General features: G+C 51.4%; 3 protein-coding genes across 10 annotated transcripts in view; 2 read left to right on the top strand and 1 right to left on the bottom strand.

Moving 5' to 3' along the window:
- The first annotated feature begins 532 nt into the window (after positions 1-532).
- LOC141566989 (tubulin alpha-3 chain-like) lies at positions 533-4,652 on the top strand. The gene is made up of 4 exons (XM_074321800.1): positions 533-657; positions 1,491-1,704; positions 2,024-2,704; positions 4,309-4,652. Exons 1-4 carry the CDS (start codon positions 533-535, stop codon positions 4,534-4,536), a joined length of 1,248 nt encoding a protein of 415 aa, XP_074177901.1. The 3' UTR covers positions 4,537-4,652.
- Positions 4,405-23,997, top strand: part of SMPD4 (sphingomyelin phosphodiesterase 4) — a 30,920-nt gene continuing 11,327 nt past the window's right edge. For 2 of the 7 annotated variants that reach the window (XM_074321499.1, XM_019710149.2), the window contains exons 1-10: positions 12,536-12,672; positions 13,072-13,208; positions 14,942-15,025; positions 16,463-16,549; positions 17,450-17,592; positions 17,737-17,812; positions 18,398-18,506; positions 18,610-18,662; positions 19,222-19,373; positions 21,824-21,956. In XM_074321499.1, the coding sequence (XP_074177600.1) occupies positions 14,987-15,025; positions 16,463-16,549; positions 17,450-17,592; positions 17,737-17,812; positions 18,398-18,506; positions 18,610-18,662; positions 19,222-19,373; positions 21,824-21,956 (792 nt within the window). In that variant the 5' untranslated portion in view covers positions 12,536-12,672; positions 13,072-13,208; positions 14,942-14,986. Of the gene's footprint in view, positions 4,430-12,481; positions 12,673-13,071; positions 13,431-14,941; positions 15,026-16,462; positions 16,550-17,449; positions 17,593-17,736; positions 17,813-18,397; positions 18,507-18,609; positions 18,663-19,221; positions 19,374-21,823; positions 21,957-23,997 lie in introns of those variants that run through there. The other 5 variants (XM_074321497.1, XM_074321498.1, XM_019710147.2 and 2 more) reach the window with 5 other exon arrangements.
- On the bottom strand, positions 5,483-12,356 carry MZT2B (mitotic spindle organizing protein 2B). 2 transcript variants are annotated; one of them, XM_019710152.2, is made up of 4 exons: positions 11,867-12,172; positions 11,498-11,646; positions 10,446-10,625; positions 5,483-5,747 (listed from the first exon to the last, which is right to left on the bottom strand). In XM_019710152.2, exons 1-4 carry the CDS (start codon positions 12,028-12,030, stop codon positions 5,590-5,592), a joined length of 651 nt encoding a protein of 216 aa, XP_019565711.1. In that variant the 5' UTR covers positions 12,031-12,172; the 3' UTR covers positions 5,483-5,589. The 2 variants fall into 2 exon arrangements, with proteins under 2 accessions (XP_019565711.1, XP_019565712.1); XM_019710153.2 differs by lacking the exon at positions 10,446-10,625 and having other exon boundaries at positions 11,867-12,356.

Below are 23,997 nucleotides of genomic sequence, written 5' to 3'. Positions count from 1 at the left end.
ACAAGTTCCGGTCCTGCAAGCTCCATGCAGGATAAATAAACTAAACAGATGTACCAATTTTCATCTTTTATATTGTATTTTTACTGTACTTTATCTATGTTTAGATACACAAATACTATTGTGTTACAACTGCCTACAGGATTCAGTACAGTAACATGCTGTACAGGTTTGCAGCCTAGGAGCAGTAGGCTGTACCAGACAGCCTGGGTGTGTAGTGGGCTGGACCATCTAGGTTAGTACGAGTGCACGCTGTCATGTTCACATAATGACAAAATTGCCGAACAATGCATTTCTCAGAACGTAGCCCTGTCATTAAGCGATGCATGACTGTATTAATTTATGGTATCAGGTCTCATTTACATGCCATGCAAGTATAGTGATGATTGCTTTGAAGACGAGGAGGGTCTCACATTTATGTTCTGGTTCCCAGCGAGAATGCATTTCTATCCACGTGGGGCAGGCCGGAGTGCAGATAGGCAATGCCTGCTGGGAACTGTACTGCCTTGAACATGGAATTCAGCCTGATGGACAAATGCCAAGTGACAAAACCATCGGTGGTGGGGATGACTCGTTCAACACATTCTTCAGCGAGACTGGGGCTGGCAAGCATGTGCCCAGAGCAGTGTTTGTGGACCTGGAGCCCATGGTGGTCGGTAGGTACTCGGGCACATAGGGCGGCTTTGCAAGGAGGGTGGAAGAGCCTCGCTAAATCCCCACGTGTGCTCCCTTGAATCCCTCTGCAGAAAGGACAGATGGACACACAGGTATCCGTGACCGTGACCATGTTAGATGAGAAACTGAAAGGTTAGTGTTTGAAATGTGGGGCTCAGTCTCCTGATTTAGGAAAAGCTAACAAACAGAAAAAACTGCTAGGCCGGCAGTAAGATGAGCGGTGACAGATTTATTGTCACTGCCTCAGGCCCAGGCAGGTGGCTGTGTACACCCCCCTGCAGGGTTACCGGGTGCTCGTCCTACCTCAACGCTGCGCACTTTCTCAGGCGGGTGCAGGAGTCTTGACCTGCATCTCAGACATAGAAAATAAGTGGAGAAAATTCATTGGGTTCTTCCAGATTTAACGCCTGAGGTAATTTCCAGTGCAAAGACAGCACTTGTCACTGGCCACCCAGAAAAATGTCACCCTAAAGTCTGTGAGACCTGGGCCACATAGGGTGACTGATGGGACTGCCTGGCAAGTCACGCTGACCTAGTGACTGTCTAGTATGTAAGAGTTTGTTTTTTTTAAATTATACCCTTTGGGTGTGAAAGAAATATGTATATTTAGAATTGCTTGTGTGGGGGTGGGGTGGGCGGGGGGGAGGGGTCGCCCTGAGAGCTCTGCTCCCTCCTTTGGGAACCGGTCAAGCTGGTATCTCTGCTGGGAGATGAGTTTACTGCCGGAGCCATAGATTGCAGCTGTGCTCTGTGTATTACACTGATGCTGTTGACCTACAGGGAACAGCATGTGCTTGGTAGAATGGAACGGTCCCCAGACGTGTCCGTGCTGGTGAGTTAACAACAGTCCTTATAGATCCGCGCACACGTGTCCTCTTTGTAGATGAAGTGCATACAGGGACCTACAGGCAGCTCTTCCACCCGGAGCAGCTGATCACGGGGAAGGAAGACGCAGCCAATAATTATGCCAGAGGCCATTATACCATCGGCAAGGAGATCGTCGACCTGGTCCTGGACCGCATCCGCAAACTGGTAAGAGCGCTGGGAAGGCTTCCTGATGGCGTGATCCTGGAATGGGAGGGTAGGCCTTGGATTGGGACCAGGAGGTCATGTTGGCAAAACCCAGGCCAGAATGATGACTCCATGCTCTTCCTTTCCTGTGTGGCTCCAGTGCATCCATCCGCATACATCTCCAGTGTCTGCTTTGTCTCACCTCAAAGTGCAATGCATGTTCACTGGGGACCATTTGAATTCGTATCCTCCTGTGGAGGCAAAGAAAAGGGACAGCGGCTTGTCACGGTTGCTGGGGTTGCTCCTGCCGGCGTTGCTCACAGTCTCTGCTTCCTCGCAGGCGGATCTGTGCACGGGGCTGCAGGGCTTCCTCATCTTCCACAGCTTCGGGGGCGGCACCGGCTCTGGGTTTGCGTCTCTGCTCATGGAGTGGCTCTCGGTGGACTACGGCAAGAAGTCCAAGCTCGAATTTGCCATCTACCCAGCCCCCCAGGTATCCACGGCCATGGTGGAGCCCTACAACTCCATCCTGACCACCCACACGATCCTGGAACATTCCGACTGTGCCTTCATGGTGGACAACGAAGCCATCTACGACATATGTCGGCGCAACCTGGACATCGAGCGTCCCACGTACACCAACCTCAATCGTCTGATTGGGCAGATCGTGTCCTCCATCACGGCCTCCCTGCGCTTCGATGGGGCCCTGAACGTGGACTTGACGGAGTTCCAGACCAACCTGGTCCCATACCCCCGCATCCACTTCCCCCTGGCCACCTACGCCCCCGTCATCTCAGCCGAGAAGGCCTACCACGAGCAGCTGTCCGTGGCCGAGATCACCAATGCCTGCTTCGAGCCGGCCAATCAGATGGTCAAGTGTGACCCTCGCCACGGCAAGTACATGGCCTGCTGCATGTTGTACAGGGTAGACGTGGTCCTGAAAGATGTCAACGCGGCAATTGCCACCATCAAGACCAAGCGCACCATCCAGTTTGTGGACTGGTGCCCGACGGGATTTAAGGTAGGACTGGGTGCTGTCGAGTGGTTTTATCGTTCAGCGTGCAGCAGACCCTGCGAAAGAATGCTGTCCTTGTGGGGAATACACGGCAGCTAGGCTCTTGGTCATACATGAGTGTCCCAGAGCGATAATTTATTCAGTGGAGTCTTGAATTCCTTCCTGAGTCATCACATTATTTATCTGTGGTGGGAGAATTTTTTAACAGAACAGGAAATTTTCTGAAGGGTCTGTGTCCCCGTTTGGATGGAGGAATTAGTGCAGGAAATGTAGACTGGTCTTAGAAATAAGATACATTTTCTCATAATAGGATTTTTTTTGGCATTTTCATAACTCGTGTGGATATTTGAATTTGGGGTGTCACTAAATCCACCTGATTCCATAGATATGTAGAAATTAAACAGAATTGACATGTCCTATGAAGTGTTTTATTTAAAGTAAACCGATCATGAATCTATTTGTGAAGAAAAATTGGCAACATCTTTATTTCTCACTTGGTAAGCCTAGAAATTCTGGCCTGAGTTTGCCTTAGATCCCCAGTTTATACAACCCTTCCTTGCTGTCGTGTTTCACATTTGCCCTGTGCTTGATTCTTGAACCCTGTGGATTCTTTCCCTCTGGGATCTGTGCTTCCCTGAGCCTTGCTTTTCATGCCGCCTCCTCTGGCTCAGACCCTCACTGCTTCTGGTGGGCCTGATGGCCTGGGTTCTTAACCAGGACTTCCGACTCCGGGTTCTTTTCCTCTAGTTCAGGGGTCTGCATGGGTGGTGGACCAGCAGCCTGATTTTATAAGTAAAGTTTCACATGAACACAGCCACACACGTTCAGTGGCCTATGATGGCTGCTTTTGTGTTACAAAGGCATAATTGAGTGGCTGTGACAGAGATGGCATGGCCCACCCAGCCTAAAATATGTACTGTCTCACATTTTATAGACAAAGTTTGCTGATCCTGGCTCTAGCTGACCCAATATTCTGATGCCAAAATCTGTGGTCCTGTCACCCCTGGTTCTGAAGCCTGGAATGCCTCCCCCTTGGTCCCAGCCTTGGAATGTCACCCCCCCCCCCCCTTCCTACTTAGCACACACACAGAGACCATCTGCTGTTGCCGTGGAAGCCGCAGTCCTAGGACCTCTGGCAGTGTGCCTGTCACTCTCCTATGTACATACTGTTTGGTGGGAAAGCAGGGGTTATGATCTTCCCTCGCAATACCACCATGGTTGTGTAGAGGGTAGAAAAGTCTTCCACGACAGAGCTCAAGTCCCCTCTTGTTGAAGCCTATGGAGAAAGTAATGTACGAAGAATCCAGAGCAGTGTCCTTCAGAAGGAAGACAGTTCTGTCACCTGGTGCCGATTACATGACACAGCCCTTGAGGCAGCTTGGGACTGAGCCAGAGTGGCTGGCTCTGGCCACTTCTTTCCTTGTCTGGAAACTAGCACCCTGCTTCCCTGGCACCTTGCATGGCACACAGGGTTCAGAGACTGCAGGGTGAACCCAGCCTTCTCCCAGGTCGCTAAAGGGCAACTACACGGCTTCCATTTCTGAGAAAGCAGCCACAATTTCTGGTTTAACCCAAGCTTCACTCACTGCGTTCTTCCCCTCCTCTGGCAGGTGGGCATCAACTACCAGCCCCCCACTGTCGTCCCTGGGGGAGACCTGGCCAAGGTACAGCGGGCGGTGTGCATGCTGAGCAACACCACTGCCATCGCCGAGGCCTGGGCCCGCCTGGACCGTAAGTTCCATCTCATGTACGCAAAGCGAGCCTTTGTGCACCGGTACGTGGGGGAGGGCATGGAGGAAGGGGAGTTCTCTGAGGCCTGGGAAGACCTGGCAGCTTGAGAAAGATTACAAAGCAGGTGTGGATTCCACGAAAGCAGAGGCTGAAGGGGAAGAATGCTGAATAGGAGAGTGCAGCTGGTGAACATACCTCTTCTGCTCTCTCCTGGCACCCCTCAGCTTGGCTGGTTTTAAGCTGTTTGTCAAGTTTCTGTATCAAACCTCTGTCTGCTGTGGGGCTCATCTGACCCCAGGAATGGAAAGGGCCCCAAAGCCTGCTGGGCCTGCATGGAAGTGCTGTATTGTTGGGGTGCCTGCAGTGCTACCCACATCTGTAAGGAGCACTGCTTACGTGACAGGACCTGGGGTGGGAGAGACAGGTCAGTATTTCCCATCCAAGGTTTCAAAGCATAAAGATTTACTGAATTATAGGAAAACTGAGTTAGGATTTTCTATTGAATTTGCCATTTTTCGGACTTCTTTATTGACTGGACATGTGGACTAAAGTACAAAAGCTTAGAACTGGAGTTTTAAAATCTAAGGTCCATGGAAATGGGGGATGTCCACAGAATCCCTCAACTGTGGATCAAATGTGTAAGGTCAGGACATTGGGTGGGGAATGGTTTTACTGGATTCTGCAATGGCATCCATGACCCACAGGTTATCTGCACGATTCATTTTTGTCCTCACCGTTGGTGGTAACTTGAAAGACAGCGTTTCCCCCTCTGTGTTCAAACCCCTGCCCCCACTGCACCCTAGCCTCCTGGGAATGGTTCAACAAAAGATCGTTCATTTCACTTCAAGCAAAACATATAGAAATCTGTTTATAAAACACCTAGTAATATGAGTATTTTTCTCTCAGACCCGAAAATGAGGTCCAGGTGAAGTCACTGGTTTAAGTCACTTGGTTAGTTCAGCTGTAGCATAACAAGGACCAGCACGCAACTAATTATAAATCTTTGTGTTTTAATATATTCAGTAAGTGATAGGAAACATCTTCAATGGACACTCAGTTTTTCAAAAAGGTTTATTACCAACTGGAGGAAACAACACGCAGCCTCTGCCAGGAGGCCAGTGGAGCTCACAGCAGACCAGCGTGACCAGTCCTTGCCCGGCTCAGGTACTGCTCCGGGTGGGGCTCTTCCCCGGCCCACCCCCCTTGGGCAGCCTGGTGGCACTGGGCTGTCGGGGCATCCTCTGGCTGGATCCTTCCCGGCTGCTGCGTTCTGCCAGGGCCGGACCTCCACTGAGAGCAGTGCTGCCTTTGTTTCTCCCTGAGCAAACACAACACAATCATTAGGAACCAGGGCAAACTCCACAATCTCAGCCCATCGCTGTATTTGTGTTCCTTGATCAACATTTATGTCTAGTATGTTTCTGTCACAGTCCTTTCAGCCAGGGACTCTATGTCAGCCCAGGGTCCTGAGGTTCAGGACTGCCTAGAGAAGTCCTTGGTAAAGTGCAGGAGGCCCTCGAGGGTGTCCTAGGATGGAAGTGAGTAATGTAAGGAACGAGAGGAGAAAGTTCTGACGGTCAGTTAGGGGAAGGGAAGCTCAGCTTGTTGACTCCGGCCCTACCAAGCATCGTGGTCAAGTACAACTGCCAGCAGCACAGGAGGACTCAGTATCAGCAGGGCTGCTGTCTCACTACCTCCCCCAGGCACTCTCCTCCTGTCTGGATTGACCACATCTGAACTGATCAGACTGGGGACACAGGAAGCACGAGTCATCAATAGATGAAGTCAGGCTTTTGGATTTGGATCGCAGAAGCTCTCACACATTTTGCTATCTACCTCAGCATTCTGCAAACATTTGGTGGTCAAGCCTCTTGCCCTCGGGTTCACTCCCAGAGCCCGGGCCTGGGCCACTACAGAGGTTTGACTGTTTGACAGTTTCTGCTTGACCAGGTAGTCACACTCTGGAGACCACTGGTCTATTCCTTGATTTGTAATTTGCTTACTTTATTCTCTCTTTTGTGAAGACAACCAGAAAGACCTATAACCATGCAAGAGCTAGAGAATTATTATTATTATTTTTAAGGTGGGCGTAGCTCACAGTGGCCCATGGGGGGATAGAACTGGCAACATTGGTGCTACCAGCACCACGTTCTAACCAACTGAGCTAACCGGTCACCCCCTAGAGATTTATTTCAAAGGAGTAGCTTCTCTTGGCTCAGGGTGTTGACAGCATCAGCAAGACTGAGAGGACCCCCCCAGGGAACAGAATGCACTGGTGGAACAGGCTGGTGGTCTGCTGGCTCAGTCCCTCCCCTCTGGGCCTGCCTCAGCCAGGGTCTGCCCTATGGACTCTGATCAGAGTACATGTCCCCTGCTTGACCCCTAGCCTCCATCCAGGTTCACAGTCACATAGCCTGTGACAAGTTCTTGGAGAAAAGACACAACCAGTTTTCTTAGGGCCTGGTAAGTCATTTGTTTCACCATCTGTCCCATTCTAGAGCAAGTGGAGGCTCCTGCACTTGAGACTCTGCAGACCCTGACAATTCTAGGACATCAGACACTTTCCATGCTCGCTGATACTGACAAGTAAATTCTCCCCAGAAACCTGCACGGATAGAACACTGCTTCTTAAGAGAATTTCTGGAGAGTTGTTCCTCAGAGAGTGGGGTCTTTGCTGCCCAGTGTGGTGAGAGGGTTACAATGGTGCCACGCCTGGAATTCTCGACAGTTCAGGTTTCCCCTGCCTCGCCTCCCTGGGCTTCACACTCCAGTGCTTGCATGCATTTGATTCGACAAACATGTAGTAACAGGTTACCCAGAGCCCTGGGGGAACACACAGGAGCATGTGGTAGGGTGAAGCTGGCCCAACTCAGACTGCTAGTGACTCACGAAAAACAGACACAAAAAGAACTGTCACCCACATTTCCTCTGGTACAAATGCCAATATTATGGTCCCCACTGACTGGTCAGTGGGCAAGGATCCCTATGGGCCCTGCCACCCCACAGCAGCCCCCAACACATTAGTGCCCTCCTCTGAGGCCAAAGAACCTCCCCAGGCCAGACCAAACAGAATAAAGTCTTCTGTAGCATCTGGCTTAACCCTGGGTCCCTAGGCACCCCACAAACTCTCAACAAGGGGCATTTCCTGAAGGACTCAGAAATACAGATCAGACGTAGCTCACTCCCAGCAAGTGGCAGGGCAGGTCTCAGAGGGGGGTGTGACTGAAACCAGCTTTTCTTTAGCCTGCCACATGTGAGTTTTCCTTCCCCCTCAGTGTAATGACCAGGGCCCTTTTGGAAACTCAAGGATGACAGGAGAGTAGAAAAGGGCAAACGATGTATTTAAAATCTGACAAGGCCCATAAACCCTGGAAATAAGACACCAATGTGACTTTGAGCCATAGACGGCATTAAGAAAACCGTGTAACAATGAAAGTAGACCATTATGCAGATCTGTGTGATTTGTGGAACCCTCAGCAATCCTGTGCTCATGGGGTTAGTGGGAAAACCCATTCAGGCCTCCTCATTTCACGCATGGAGAAGGAAGGGGCAGGAGGATGGCCTGCAGGGCCTGCATGAAAAGACCTGCTGTGTTCGGCCGGGCTCGGGCTCGGGCTCAGACTCAGCCTTGCAGGGAACCAAGCATAGGACTTTTTGGAGCTGGTCACATGGAATGGAGGGTGGGGCTGAGCCAAGGCAACCATAGGCTGAGGAAGGGTGAGGTGAGGATGTGCCTGGTTCCTGAGGGCACAAAGACAGACAATAACACTGAATATTAAAAACACTGGTCTGGCTTATTGTCTTCAAAAGTCAGTGTTCCTACTACCCCTAAAACCAACTTGTGTCCCCTCAGGGTTTTGTGACCCCCTAATGAAACAAACCCCTAAAACACACAAGCCTGTCTCCCCCGTGACTCAGGGAGCCCCTGAAGCGAGGGAGCCGGTCAGATCTGGTGGGACCTTCTCTGTCATTTACCTTTGGTGTGGCCCATGTGAGCCCCACTCACCATCCCCTGCAAGCTGTGCAGGCAGAGCTGGTCAGGAACAAGGATTTATAAAAAGTCCCAGTAGGAGCTGCTGCTCCCATCCCTTCCTGCTGGTCCCCAAAAGCGGCCTTTCTCCTTCATGGTCAGAGTGCCCCCTCGTGGCAGATAGGGCTGCCAAGCCAAAATACAGAGGGTGCCAAAAAAATGTATACACATTTTAAGAAAGGAAAAAAACTGCATTAAAATTGTAATACTCAATATATACTGACAATAAAAGATGAATACAAGTCATGTGTATACATTTTTTTGGCACCCCCGGTATTAGTGACTGGCGGTGAGTACACACTGAATGCACGTGTGTGAGGAAGAAAAAGAACGAGGGGGCAGAGTAGGACAGGTGAGTGAGAAATGAGAAGAGGGAAAGGAAGCACTGCAGCCCCGCTCCGGGAGTGCACTGCAGCTGGGCGAGGCGGCACAGGCCACCCCAATGTCTTCAGGCTACTGCCACTGCTGAAGAGCCACCAAAAGGTCTGCACCCACCAGCCAGTACTGCGGCCCTCTCTGGCTGGGCACCGTGGAGGGGCTTTATCAGAGCTTCCAGAACACATACAGACAATGCCAAACACCTACATGCCACACGAACATGTACACATGCACTTTTAACCCTTAACTTAGCCTATGCATCTTGGGAGGTGTTCTCCCTCGTGGACGGGCCCAGGGAGTGACCCCTCCGTGCACAGCACACACAGCCCTGACGAGGTGTTTTGGGAAAAGCATTACTGTGACTGTTCTGGAGCAGCGCTGTCCAATAGAAATATGATGTGAGCCACACGTGTAATTTTAAATTTTCTAGTAGCCACATTAAAAAGTAAAAAGAAACAAGAAATTTAAACAATGTTTTAATTAACCAAAAATATCCATTATCACTTTATCATATCCTCAATATAAAAATTATTCAGGAGGTGTTACATTCCCTTTCTGGGCCAATTCTTCGGCATCTGGGCTTGCGGAATGTACTTACACTAGCCCTGGGGCTGTGGCTCCCATATTGGACAGTGCAGTTCTGCCTGAGGTTCATGATTTCCACACACCAAACTTACCTACTCGTACATGTTCTAGAGTGACACCTCTTTAAAACTTTAGTTGCCTTAAACTTCAACAGAGAACACTCAACTGAATTGAATTTTTCCTCAGTGACTCCACACCCTCCCCATGACAAGCATTGCATTACTCCCTTCTGTGCTTTCGGGCTGTTTCCTCTTTTCTGCCGGAAGAGGCAAAATGAATCAGCTTTCTGGTCACAGTCCCAACAGGCCACCTAGATGGCCAGGGGACAGGAACTCAGACAGAATCAAGTCTGAGTGGGGCTCTGGCCCATGGCTTGGAGCATCTTCACATTCCAATTCTGTGGGAAACCTAAGGCCAGTTATTCCCAACAGCCTCAAACCCCCATCATCATCCTAGGCCACCATGGTCCCCACAGCTGCATTACTCTGACAACTCTGTTTTTTCCACCCCCGATTTCCAGGCCCTCACACACCCCTGCCACTGGGGCTTCAGCCTCAACACACCTGACAATGCCTGGAAGGTACCCCCAGCTCAGGGACCAGGCAGGAAAGGGGAATCATGGTTTTATCCTCCAGGCTGCCTATCCAGGTACGAGACAGCATCTAAGAAGCCAGGGTGTTTCTCACACCTGAAGGCTTTGCCCTCCACAGCCTGCCATGTGCCTCTTTCCTGCCCCTTGGCTTCTTGTCCTCTTGGGCAGGAGCACCTCTAGCGAGAGCAAGTCTCACCCAGCAGAGTTAGCCTCCATGGGGTAAAGGGTATTGGCCCCATTCTAGAAGTACTGCAGGTTGTCTCTTAATAAACCATTAAATCATGTCCTTGGTCTCTAAGCGGTGTGGCAGAGCTAGCCCGCAGGGTCTCTGCCCTTGCAGCTTGAAGCTGTTCTGGCTTTCTGGGGCCACAGCAGTTTCCATGGAAACAAGAGAGCACACCAACCCCCAGAGATAAACCAATAAATGCAACCTGCAAAAGGAGAGAACAGGCAGCAAGACAACCGGAGGGAACCGGGGGGCCCTGGAGAGAGAGGCGAGTGCGTGGCAGCTGGGCCATGGTGCAGAACCGGAGAGGCCGCAGGCCGCGGGGCTGAGGAAAAGGAGGGCCTTGCAGGGGGGCTACAGTTCTTGGTAGAGAGAAAGGAGGCCTCTGCAGGTCAGAGAGAGACACAAAGAGAGCAGACGGAGCATAGGTCAGTGAGGAGACCCACGGCCTCTCAGGACAGGAGATGCAAGTGCTCAGGGCCCTGGCTCTCCCACCCACAGGTGCCAGCCTGCCCGCCACCCCAACGTGAGCTGCCTCTCAGGATGTTTGTGAGTGCCCGAGTGCTCTGGTCAGGGAGCCCGCCAGGAGGTTCTGCTGCATCTCAGAGGATTCCTAAGAGCCATCAGGAGCAACCACACGGGGAGCTCTGCTGTGACACCCTTGTCACCGGCACCTGTTCATCCCCTCGTCCTTCGTGATCCTTGAGAGTGAAGAAGATCCTCAAGCCTCGGCCCAGTGCTCTCCCACTCGAGCCTCTGCACTCTGAGTGTCTAAGGCAGACACTGACTCCCAGCTGGCCAGGCTCTTGGGCAGGATCTGGGCCCAAGTGGGATATAGGCAAGGGGGTTGCAGGAAGGCCTCTGCCTGCCCACTCCCTGAGCATTTCTCTGGAGACTGCATAAGCCATGAGAACAGGAACCAAAGTAGTCTTGGTCCCATGTTTGTGGTATGAAGGCATGAGTGATGAGGTGGGAAGAGGCAGCAAAAGTTCCAGATGAGGCCTAGTCTTCTTGGACCACCCTGGGGCACCCATTCTGCCACTGCCTGATCTAGACGTGCTCTCTAAAGGCTAGCATCAAAGCCAAAGTGGAAACTGCGCACAAGGGGAGAGTCCTTGGATGGGCCCAGTGGGTCCTAGAAGAAGACCGACGGAAAGGGCTGGCCACTGAGGGCCTAGCCCGTGCTATGCCTGGCACTGCCCACCTCCCGGCCCCTACCACCTCACCGCCTGGGCCACAGGGGAAGAGAGCTCTGACCTCGGGTCTCTTGCACGCTCGATGTGGGCAGAGACACCGCCGCAGGGTCCTGGGGCTCGCTTGCCAGCCTCTGCCCGGCACACATGGACTTGAGCATCTGGAAGACGGCGAGGGGCGCCACGTTCAGCTTCAGCAGGTCCACCAGGATCCTGGCGAGAATAGACGCGGTGCGCAGTGAGCCCTCCTGGCCCAGGGCCGGGCATGGCCACTAGAAGGGCCACGTCCAAGACCCCTGCTCTATTCTGGGCCCCCAGAGGGTTCAGACAAGGGCAGTGTGCTCTTCTTCCTGATTGGTGGCCGGGCGGGGGGCTGAGAGCAAGTGTGTCTGGGGGTCGGACAAGCGCGCAGCCCCCACCCGCGACCGCTCACTTGAACACATCGGGGTCCATGGCGCCGCCGGCCGCCTGCGCCAGCTCGTACAATTCCATCTCCTCCGCGCTCAGCACCTTCTTCCGCCGCAGCACAAGCTTCTGCAGGGCCGCCTCTAGCCCCGGGGGTGCCCCCGGCCCGGGAGCGGCGCCCGGCGCCGCCATCTGCGCGGCTGCCGGGACGGTGCGCGCCCCGCCCCGCTGGGCCCTCCCACAGTGCCCTCTACTGGCTCCGCCAGCTGTTCCTCTCCCTGCAGCGCCGCAGCTTGGCCTCCCGGGCAGCCCTACCCGGAGGGAAGGGACGGGTCGGGGCCAAAGAGACCCCCTTCTGGGCGATCAGAACTTCCGTGCTAGGCTGCATTGATCATTCTCGCTTAAGTCGCAGCACCCAGCGCGGTGCCTGGCATAGAGTGTGCGCTCAATAAATGCCCGCGGGACGAAGGGCAATGCACAGTGCGTAACTGTTCCGCGCCGCGGTGCCCCATTGAAGCGGGGCCGGAGGGCTCTAATTAACGGCCTCTCCTTACGCGCACGCGCACTCCTTGCTACGGATACAGTGCGTGAGCTCAGGCGTGAGGGGCGCAGATGCTCCCATTACGCACGCGCATACAAAAGCGGCCTCCATAAACCGGCCGAGCTTCGCTCTGCGCACGCGCCTTTTGAGGTTGCGGCCTGAAGAGGTAGAGACGAGTTTCCCGCCAGGCCAGGGGGTGTGACGCCACGCGCAGCTTGATGACGACATGTCGGCGCCGGATATCCAAGTGGTGGCCTCAGTCTCTGAGAGAAGCGACGCTAAGCATCCCACAGGTGAGTGACGGGAGCCGCGCGCGGGACGGTCCCGTGTCCCGGCATCCTTTCCGAACCCCCGCCCAAGCCGTCTCCGTTCCTCCGCGAGCCCTGGGCCGGGTCTGGGCGGCTCTGCCCCAGACCCGGCCGGCGGGGTGGCCGAGGGCCCAGGCTGCGTCCTTATGCCACCTTACCGCGCGGCTCGCACGCCTCATCCCGGTAGGTGCTCGGTTAACGTTCATTGAACGAGTTGGAGGAAGGAGAGCTTCGAGCTAAAAGTTGGGCTTTGGACCTAAGAAGCCGTGTAGGAGGAAGAGCCGTGTGGGTCCCGGCCCGAGCCTTCCTCCCGGTGTGGCTGGATTTTTCCCGAGCCTCAGTTTCCTCATCTGTGATATGGGGATCTTGATGTTTACTTCACAGGACAGTTGTGACCAACAAATGGGAGCAAGCCCTGCTTCTCAGAGCTACTAGAGGGAGGCCTTGGCAGTAGGGCGATTTGCTTGGCGTGATCGGCGTTGACAGAGGGCTGCTTCGCTTAGAAGAAACCCCAAAACAAGGTCCGCAAGCAGCTCCTGAGTAAAGTGGCTGTTGACGCGGCGGGATGAAGCAAACACTGGGTGCACAGCGCAGAAGGGCGTGATGGGGGGAGCCTGGCCATGGCAGGGTCAGAGAACAGAGTGTGTTAGAGACACTGCCCTCCCTTGGAAAGACCCCTGCTTTGGCACCTCTGGCTTCATTCCCTGAGCCACTGCCCTATGCAGCTTCCTCTGAGCAAGGAGGTACTTTCACCTCATCCTACCTAAAGCTCTGCCCTTTGCAAACAGTTCAGGACTTTATGGTGCATTGATCATTTTGGAATAGTTCTCAGAAACATTTGGTTCAGGACTGAGGCATTTTATTTGTGTTAAGTCTTAACACAAACTGATAGCTAGTTTAAGAGTTGGAAAAAACCTGGGAGGTGTTTATATTGCCAAGCGGCAGAGATGCCGCGTCTCCTGTCAACCCCTCAATTGCCTACACAGCCTCCTTTCATGGAGCCTCTCTCCATCCACATAAGCTGTCAGTTCCACCTCCGTGCATCTTACTTGGGCTGTGGCTGAGCAGGACTGTGCCAGGAAAGCCATCGGTAACCCACTGGTGGGACCAGGCGTGCTTTCCTTCTGCTCCGTCCGAGTCTGGATATTTTCAGTTTTTGACCTGGCTGGGCAGAAAGGCGGGAATCTGGAGAGCTACCCCTGATTTTCTGAGGGGCGGTCAAAGGCTCCCTTGGCAGGGCTCGCTCATCCCACCCCACCCCACGCCCCTTCATTCTCAGAGAGTACAGGTAATATAGAGGAGACTTATCCACCTGTCTCTCTGAGAGGTTTATGGAGAAGTCTGTGTACTTGAATGTTGGTTCTGCCATTTGCCAGCTGGGTGAGAGTAAGTGAGGTGCCTTTGCTCTCTCTCCATTTCTTCATCTGTACTGACCTTGTACGGTTGTGGTGAGGATGTATTTTCTATTCTTGCTCAACGAACATAGCAGCTTAAAACTTCGTTTATTATCTCACAGTTGTATAGTCAGGCATGCAGGCGTGGCTGGGTTCTCTGCTTAGGGTCCCACAAGGCTAAAGTCAAGGTGTTAGCTGGCTTTGCCTTCCCTCCCTTTACAGCTTTTCTTTTCCAATTTTCTAAAGTTTACATGTAGTTGGTATACAGTCTTGTATTGGTTATATTAGTTTTAGGTGTACAATATAGTGATTGACCAGCTTTGTTCTTATCTGGAGGCTCTCGGGAAGAATCTGCTTCCAAGTTTATCCAGGTTGTTGTCAAAATCTAGTTCTTTGGAGCTGAAGAAATAAAGTCCTCGTTTCCTTGCTGGCTGTCAGCCAGGACTGCTCTGTGTCTTCTGGTCCACAACTTGAGATTTTAATTGTGTCTGCAAAATCCCTTCACAGCAGTACCTAGATGAATGTTCGATAGAATAACCAGGGACAGGCACCTTGGAGGGCAATCTTTAGAATTCTGCTACCACCGAGAATTAAATGAGAACTATATGGAGAGTCCTTAGAACCAGATCTGACACATTGCAAGTGCTATATAAGCATTACCCTGTGTTACCAAGGATTTATCGCCGCACACTTGGCTCTGAAGCTGGCCACTGAGGACTGTGAGCACAGCATTTCTATAAAACATGGAATGCGGCAGTGCAGTGTATGTTGAGTTATACAGATTTTCTCAGGACACTGTGAAATAATGCAGTATTCTGTTGTTTGGCAGATGTTGAGATTTTGTCTCTGCTTTTCCACAGTGGTTTCCTAAGACGGCCATCTTCAACTCTCCCCGGGAGGCTGCTATGGCGTTCCCTTACCTGCAACAGCCCAGCTTCCTACTGGTAAATATCAACGGCCCGTGGGAGTGTCAGTGTGGTGATAGCTCTGAGCTGAGAGACTTGAGAGTTCTTTCCACGGACTTGAAGAACTTTCCAGTGGTTGTTTCTGAGGGCATGTGATGGAAGCCACCCTGGGCTTGGGGATGAAATCCTTAGGCTCGACTCTGCCTCTGCAGGACCTTGGGTTTACTCTATCCCTGAATCCTGGTTTTCTCATCTCTGACACAAGTTGATTCAAATGCCATTTTCCCTATTTCTCAGGGCATGGGGAGGAGCAAGTGAAAAGGTGTACATTCATAGTTTTATGTCTTGTAAATGCTTATACAAAAGTCCAATCATAATAGTCATCAGGGAAAGCTGAAGGGACACTGCTATGCCATGGGCAACCAGGACTGTACTTTAAGTATTAAACGTGATGCTGAGAAGTGAAGCGTGTGGCAGATAGCAATGGTGAAAGTTTCACATTTCGTTTCCCAAAAGATGCTTTTGATAAACACTTACCTGAAACATTCTTCCTCCCTGCCCCCTCTAGAGTCAGCAGATCCTACCTGTGGCCTGAACAGCCCAGGTCTCTGCCTCTGACTGGGCCCCCGTGTACTCCACCTTCGTTTAGAGATAAGCTAGGCCTTAGATATCCTTGGGCAAAGCCCTCTTGGTTAAACTCTAGCATTTTCCCTTGATCTTCATCCATTCGTGCAGAGGCTTATTTTCTTCCTTTAGTCTCAGGATACACACATGCTTTCCTTACACCCCATGACCTCAGGTAGATTTCCCTAGTTCTCGTCATGAATGCTTCCTGGCCTCTCCGTTGATGTCATAATTTGTGTCAGCACTTGGCCGAAGCTGTCTGTAGTTTTTAGCCTACTTGTTTCTTAAGGTAATGAAGGTTCAGCAGGTTCATTTTCTACTGAATAAAAGACATCTTGGTTAATGGCTTAACTGACAACAAATGACACCCTCATTTTATTGGGCATGCTCACTGATGTTCACCGGGGTAGAAGTCATGGGTGGTCAGTCATGTGGGGAATTTCCAGTTCATGCAAAGGCATTTGGTGAGCCCTCTGTGGTCTCTGAGGGGAGCCCCACACAATAGGGGCCTCTCCAGGATCCGGGGCTGACCCCCTGCTGGGGATCAGGCAGAAATCAATGTTACTCTGATAATGTGCAGTTCTTTGAGGTAACTGGACAGGCCTGACAGAGGGTTATGGGAAGCAAGCCTGACGATTACTGGTCTGGAGAGTGTGGGACCTTGGCCTCTGTTCTAGTATCATCCTTTAGGCCACTGACACACGCATGACCTGATATGTGAGGTACCGTGGAGTCAGGCCAGGGGTGTGTATCTCAGTCCTGCCCATCACTTGGATTTCTGTTTGACTAGAGCTGGGATATCAAAAGCTGCACAGCGACTATGCTCATGATTGTTTTGGTTTCTTCTCCTAGGCTAGCCTGAAAGCTGACTCTATAAATAAGCCCTTTGCACAGCGGTGCCAAGATTTGGTTAAAGTCATTGAGGATTTTCCAGCAAAGGTACAGCTTTGCTAGCGTGTCTTCGGGGCATGTCTCATGCAATCCTGGAAAACTGTTATTACAGACCCTGGTTCCCACCTCTGAGCACTGCCCGGCGTAGAAGCCTTACCTGGCGTTGTGACTGTTGCATTTAGGGACACTGCATTTAAACGTATGAACATGTAGGCCGGGAGTTCTCAACCATGGCTGCTCTGGCCCACATGGGATGCCTGGCAATGTCGAGGGACATTTTTAGCTGTCACACGACTAGTGCTACTGCCATCGAGTGGGTAGATGCCAGGCATGCTGGGAACCAGCCCACAATGCACAGGACAGCCCCCACAACAAAGAGGTGTGTTCAGCCTAAAATGGCAACAGCGCCAAAGTTGAAAAACCTTGACATAAATACTGAAAACCAGTATTGACATCACAGCCGGAACTGTCAAGTAGTAAATGTAGGTAAGTTCAAGAAGCCCGCTTGGACAAGGAGCTACAAGCAAATGACAGTAAATCTCAGTTTCAAGGGCTCACTCTGAGAAAGAATGTTGCCACCCTTTTTAATAAAGCTCTTCAGATCAGGAGTTGGTGACATTTTTTACAAAACATTTTAAATAAGCTGACTTATTTATGAAGTGGTCTAGATATAAAACAGTATTACTCGGTATTCCATGTAACTACAACGAAAGAATGCAAAGCTGCTACTCGTGTTGGCACTGCTGTGCCAGGTTGCCCGTGGGTGCCGGGTTAGTCCTGGGGGCCTCTGAACCAGGGAGTAACAACCTTAGAGGTCAGGGCCAGCGAGGGAGGTGGGTAACTCGTGGCGCAGGACTGGAGCTGGGGTGGGAGGCCCACATAGCACAGAGCCGGGCAGTGGGCACTGTCCTCGGAGCCTGCCGCGAGGCTCACCGCGCACTGTTTCAGGAGCTGCACAGTATCTTCCCATGGCTGGTAGAGAGCATCTTCGGCAGCTTGGATGGCGTCCTCATCGGCTGGAACCTTCGCTGCTTACAGGGACGTGTGAGCCCTGTCGAGTACAGCATTGCGATGGAATTTCTAGACCCTGGGTAGGTAGGTTTGCCACCTGAGGGGCTGGATGCTGCCTCTGGTGATCCCATTTTTAAATCACTGTATTTCTCAACGTTAAGAAACAACGCAAGGTGGTTTGCAGTTCATTTGCCCTGTTTTTGTTGGTTTAATTTCATGTTTAGTGGCCCAATGATGAAGTTGGTTTATAAACTTCAAGCTGAAGACTATAAGTTTGAATTTCCTGTCTCCTACCTGCCCGTAAGTACGCCATGGTGGTGAGAGCTGTGCTTGGGGCAGAGAAGCCCAAACAGCAGCTGCAGTGGTGGTGGGTGGGCAGGGGCTCGGAGTGCCTATGACAGTGGGCAGGAGAACACTGGGCTATCTATCTATTCAGGGCCAAGAAGGCTCACAAAGTGGAAATCCCACGGTTACTTTTTTTAAGGTCTTTGCAAACTGCCTGTGGGGAAGGTGCCATGCTGCCTTGTCTGCTCCTGGCTGAGTGGCAGCCGGGGCCCTGAGATTGGTTGCAAAGGGTGACTTGCTCAGTGGGTGTGAGAAGCAGAGGAGATGGGATTCATCAGGTGCCTGGTTGGGCTCAGAAATGTGCACAGCAGCTGCCCTTGCTGTTTGCGTCCTTTATGAGAATGAAATGAGAGGTTCTAAATGAAGGCTCTTTTACTGAACTGTTACGTGGAGGATAGCACTGTTCACACGGGCAGGGTCTGTGTGCTGGTCTCGTCCTCAGCAGCCTTCCCAAAGGGCCGTCCCACAGGTAGGGCGGGCAGCACTAGGGCGGGCACCACGCCAGAGCCAGCCCTCAAGCCCGCCTTCCTCTCTCCACAGGGCCCCGTGAAGGCTTCCATCCAGGAGCGTGTGCTCCCTGACAGCCCTCTGTACCACAACAAGGTCCAGTTCCCCCCTACCGGGGGCCTCGGCCTAAACCTGGCCCTCAGTATCCTTTGCTGGCCCTATGAGTAGTGAGGCTGGGGGTGGCGAGCATAGAACTGGGGGGTGGTTCAGTGACACTGCTATTTTTCCCCTAACGCTGCCTTCAGATCCGTTTGAATATTACATGTTCTTCTTTGCTTTGAGCCTCATCACTCAAAAGGTACCAAAGGGATGCCTCTGAGCAGAGTTTGCTTTACTGGAGACCTCCATGGAGGGTGGGGGCCGTGGCCAGGGCTGTTGTTTTCAGGCAGCTGGGGGAGCTTGGGATTTGCCTGGGAGCCAGCTGCCAGGCTTTCTTTGGCTTCCATGTCTCCTTTTCCCTTCCTGCCTCGTTTCTTGGGGTCCTCCTGTCCTTCCTCCTCTAGCCTTTGTCCTTCAGGCCATCTTAGGACAGTTAGGACAACAGACTGGTGGGCAGACTTGGCAGGCCATGTGGGCTGCTCTAGGAACTCCATGTGGCGATCGGTGGGGCTTCCCACAGGAGGTGCTTGCTGGGCATGGAGTCAGGGTGGAGGGGCCCTGGGGTTTCTCATGCGGGGCAGGACTAAGGGTCCATTCAGGCTCTCTGTGCTGGGAACTTTTCTCCTGGCATTGTCCTCATTGCTTGTGCGCCAGCCTTGGGGATACAGCTCGCATCCCAGGGCTTCTGTGTGATTGCTGGGGTCAGCAGCCTGGGGTGGTACCCACAGCCACATACTAACTCAAGTTTCATTTTCTAGCCACTCTCCGGGGCCCTCCATGTCCGTACTTCACACTGTGCCTATTTCATCCTGGTGGACAGGTACCTGTCATGGTTCCTGCCCACAGAAGGCAATGTGCTCCCCCCACTCTCCTCCAGTCCGGGGGGGACCAGTCCCTCACCAGCTCCCAGGTAAGGCTCTCCGGCTATCCTGGCCTTTCGCCAGTGCCTGAGGTGGCCCATGCCTGCCACTAGCTGTTAAGGCCTGGCCCTTCCACGAGGAAGTGGCCTGGTCAATGGGCATTGCTCATTGTCTCCCTGGTCACGGGACAGTGGTGTTACCCTTTGCCCAGGGCTCCCCAGTTTTTGTTATGCCTAAGATTCCCCAACCCCAGCTGCCCTAGCACAAACTGAAGGGCAGGGGTGAGGAGGGCATCTGTTTTGATTTTCAGTGGCTGAAGCAGTCAGATCCTGCAGCCGCATGGCTCTGCTATGGGAACGGGCTGTGTGCTGCCCATAGCAGCTCTTCCCGTGCGCAGCATCCAACCTGCACTGAGGGTGGTGAGCAGGGTGGTGGGGGACGTGAAGCTGACAGCCAACTGATGGCGCTAGGCTGATGCTTCTGGAGAGCAAGGACTTGTAGGCAGGTCCTGGAAGGTCATGGATGAATAGGAATGCAGTTGTGTGTGTATCACGTATGACGGGGACATGTTTTGAGAAACGTGTCATTGGGTGATTTCGTTATTGTGCAACCATCACATTGTGCACTTAAACCCAGACGGTTGCTCCTGGGCCACCAACCTGTAGGGCATGTTACTCTATTGAATACTGTAGGCAGTTGTAACGTAATAGTATTTGTGTATCTAAACATAGAAAAAGTACAGTACAAATACAGTATAAAAGAGAAACAGATGATATGCCGAGATAGAGCCCTTAGCATGCTGGAGCTGACAGGACCGGAAGTCGCTCTGGGTGAGTCCGTGAGTGAGTAGAAGTCAATGTGAAGGCCGGGAACATGACTGTACGCTGTTGTAGGGTTTATAAATACTGCACACTTAGCTACTAAATTTATCTTTAAACATAATGTAGTGTTGCTCTAAGATGTCGCTCAGCAAAAGGAATGTCTCAGCTTCGTTATAATCTTAATGAGACCACCGTGATGTATGTGGTCCATCGTTAACTAACACGTCATGCAATACATGACTAGTGGGAATCAGCTCCAGGGCTAGGTCTTGTCCTGAGCCAGAGCCCCTGGGGCGAAGAGCCTTTTGTGCCAGTCCAAACAGGCTGGACTGTGCAGAAGGGGAGTGTGTGGCCAGCCTCGGCCCAAAGGTGAACTGGGGTTTTGGTGGACCTTAAATTAAACCTGGGGTCTCTTAGCCGACTCTCCCCAGAAGACCCTCCTGTCCCAACAGCTGCCTCTTGTTCTCCTCTATCCCGCACCCCCCCCCCCCTGGCCCCCACTGGCCCAACTCCTTTCCTGGGAAGCTGCAGTCAGGCTCTTTCCTGCACTTGCTGGCCCACCCCGCATCTGGCACGTGCCATGCCATTTCCCCAAGCGCCCATGTATGGACAAATGCCCCCAAGGAAAGAGGATTGAAAGGAAGAGGTGGGAGACTTGGAGGGGGGCAGATTCACCCCTCTCAAAGGTATATTGCAGCTGCCTAGTGGTTTTCTCAGCCCGATTTTGTTTGCTTGTTTTTACATATAATTTTAGACTTACAGAAAAGTTGCTACGCATAACACAGGGAACCGCCATAGACCCTTCACCCAGACTTCCGAATTGTTTTATCCGCTCTCTGTTTATTTGTATCTTTTTTTTCTGGGCCTTTTGAATAAGTTATAGACACGGTGCCCGTTATCGCTTAATATTTCAGAGTGTTTCCTAATAGCGAGTGCGCTCTCCCTCATAGAAGTAACCACAGTACTTCTGGCCAAATCAGGGAGTTAGTTTTGCTACAAGGCGACCATCTAATCCTCAGACCCCACTCGGGTTTCACCAGCTACCCCCCGAATGGCTGTTACCCTGTTGGGGTCCAGCGCAGGGTGACTTACTGCATGTACTTGTCTCTCGAGTCCCCTGCAGGCTCCCAATCTTGACACCTTCGACGCGTGCAGCCACGGTGTGCAGAATACCCTGGGCCTGGGCGCTCAGGGTGTTTCCCTGATCAGACCCAGGTTGGGCGTTGTTGGCAGGGGCACTGCAGCGGTGACCCATGGTGTCCGTGTGCCCATTTCTGGTGACGTCAGCTTGATCACTGGGCTAAGAGGGCGTTGGCCAGGTTTTCCTACTGTAAAATTAAATAAATACTTCGTGCCTAAATTAATGAACAAGGGGGATTTCATGGGAAGATACACTGAGACTATGCAGTTATCACTAGTGTTAGCATCTCTTAACGATCGTTAGCCAGATCAGTTATTAAGAGGCTGGTTGCCAAGTGATGATTTTAATTTCATCACTTCTGTGTTTATTAGTGAGCACTCTCTTCCTACTTATTCATATATATCAACATGGACTGGGGGTTGCTGTATGATTCAGTAGGTTGTAGTTATTATTGCGGTCATTGATTTTGATGTCCAGATTGCCCCTGGCTATGCCAGTGGGAGCCCCTAATGAAGGCCTGTTTCCGTGTCTCACGCAGGACACCAGCCATGCCTTTTGCCTCCTACGGCCTCCACCACACCAGCCTCCTGAAGAGACATATCTCTCATCAGACATCTGTGAATGCAGACCCTGCCTCCCACGAGATCTGGCGGTCAGAAACTCTGCTCCAGGTGAGAGCTGAGACGGCTCTTCTCGGCTTCCATTTTAAAATAAACTGCTCAGCCACCTTCCACCTCATGGGGCAGAGGCCTAAAGACTGCCCCTCAGCTGGGGGACAGTTCTATAATAAATTGTTAGTATTTTCCTTCTCTGACATTGAGAAAACAGACAAGAAGAAATTTACCCACCTGTCTAACCTGTATGTCATTGACAGTGCTTTCATCCCAGGATTCCCTGTCCACAGAGTTTTATTTTGTTGTCGCCATGGTGATGTAATTGCTGCCCAATCCTGTAATTTCCAGTAGATCCGTGTAAAAGCTCCTACCGCCCCAACCCACCCCACCTCTCTGATCCACTCCCATGTGGTTGGAGATGTTTCCCGTGATTGCTGGTGTGGATATTAAATGCTGCCCCAGCAGCACATTTATGATACTGAATGGAGAGGACCTTCAGAGCCTTCACTTTGGTCAGCAGGCAGCCCAGCCCTTCCATGCCAGGGGATGTAGATGGGAGGTGGCAGGGCCCCTTGTCTGCCCGCGTGCAGCTCCAGTGTCTCCTGCGGGCCTGGGCTGGCTCACTCCCACAGTGCAGCACTGGCCACCTCCCAGGTCTGGCTATCTTCTGAGCACGCCTTGGAGTGTGAGGTTCAGTGATTCTGACGCAAGATTCTGGGGCTGAGTTGGTCAACATAAGCATTGCTTGTTGACAGCCTGGAATGTGGATAAGATGGGATTCTGTCGCTCCCACCTTGCACATAACTCTTGGTATGTGGGTTGCTGTGTTTTTAGAGGCTTCCATGTTATTGTCACAGCAGCACTGGGAAGTGGGCCAGCTGGGATCATCTTCCCTGTTCACAGAACAGGGTGCTTCAGACGGCTCCCCACTAATGTGGGCCCTGGGCTCTGCTGGCATGGGAGGCAGGTGACCAAGGTGGGCTTGCAGGACAGAACTGAGGGTTGTTTCCTGGACTAAAATGCTAGCGCCCTTTTTTTCTTTTTTTCCTGAATTATGGTAAAATACACATAACAAAATTTACCATCTTAACCATTTTAAAGTGTACAATTTAGTGGTGTTAAGTATATTTACTTTGTTGTAATGGATCTCCAGAACTTTTATATTTTATAACATTGAAACTATGTACCCATTAAACAATGCTTCATTTCCCACTCCTGGCAGCCCCTGGCAACCACAATGCTACTTGATGAATTTGACTACTGTAGGTGCTTATATAAGTGGAATCATGGGGTATTATAGTTTTATGACCGACTGGTTTCGTTTAGCATAGCGAGTCTTCAGGGTTCATCCATGTTGTAGCATGTGTCAGAATTCCCTTCTTTAAGGCTTACTATTCCATTGTGTGTGAATATCACATTTGTTTATCCATTCATCCGTCAATGGACACCTGGGTTGCTTCCACCTCTGGCTATTGTGAATGATGCTGCTATGAACATGGCTGTGCAAATAACTCTTCGAGACCCAGCTTTCAATTCTTTTAGGTGTATACCTAGAAGTGGAATTGCTGGACTAGATGGTAATTCTTTAATTTTTTGAGAAACAACCATACTGTTTTCCACCGTGGGTGTTCCATTTCACATTTCCACCAAACGTGCACAAAGGTTCCGATTTCTCCTCATCCTCACCAACACTCGTTATTTTCTGTGTTTTAATTATATCCATTCCAATGGATTTGAGTGGGTATCTCATTGTGATTTTGATTTGTGTTGCTCTAATGATTAGTGGTGTTGAGCATCTTTTCATGTCCTTGCTGGCTATTTATCTATCTTCTTTGGAGAAATGTCTGTTTAAGTCCTTTGCCTATTTTTGAATTGGGCTGCTTTTGTTGTTGTTGTTGAGTTTTAGGCATTCTCTGTGTATTCTGGATAGTAATCCCTTATCAGATACATGATTTGCAAATATTTTCCCCCATTCTATGGGTTGCCTTTTTACTCTGTTAGTAGTGTCTTTTGTTGCACAAAAGTTTTTCATTTTCATGAAGTCCAATTTGTCTGTTTTTCCTTTGTTGCCTGTGCTTTTGGAGTCATTTTAAAGAAA

Source organism: Rhinolophus sinicus, linkage group LG16 (assembly GCF_036562045.2).
Source record: "Rhinolophus sinicus isolate RSC01 linkage group LG16, ASM3656204v1, whole genome shotgun sequence".
Classification (NCBI taxonomy): domain Eukaryota; kingdom Metazoa; phylum Chordata; class Mammalia; order Chiroptera; family Rhinolophidae; genus Rhinolophus; species Rhinolophus sinicus.
Note: the sequence above shows the minus strand (reverse complement) of the source record. Positions and strands in the feature narration are given on the sequence as shown.

Coding starts and splice junctions, on each gene's coding strand:
- MZT2B (XM_019710152.2), bottom strand. CDS start 12,030: ATGGCGGCGCCGGGCGCCGCTCCCGGGCCGGGGGCACCCCCGGGGCTA. Junction 10,626..11,497: donor GAGCGTGCAAGAGACCCGAG/GTCAGAGCTCTC, acceptor TCTGACCTGCAG/AGGCCTCCTTTCTCTCTACC. Junction 5,748..10,445: donor CCTGTTCTCTCCTTTTGCAG/GTTGCATTTATT, acceptor GTGTTTGCTCAG/GGAGAAACAAAGGCAGCACT.
- LOC141566989 (XM_074321800.1), top strand. CDS start 533: ATGCCAAGTGACAAAACCATCGGTGGTGGGGATGACTCGTTCAACACA. Junction 658..1,490: donor GAGCCCATGGTGGTCGGTAG/GTACTCGGGCAC, acceptor AACGGTCCCCAG/ACGTGTCCGTGCTGGTGAGT. Junction 1,705..2,023: donor TGGACCGCATCCGCAAACTG/GTAAGAGCGCTG, acceptor GCTTCCTCGCAG/GCGGATCTGTGCACGGGGCT.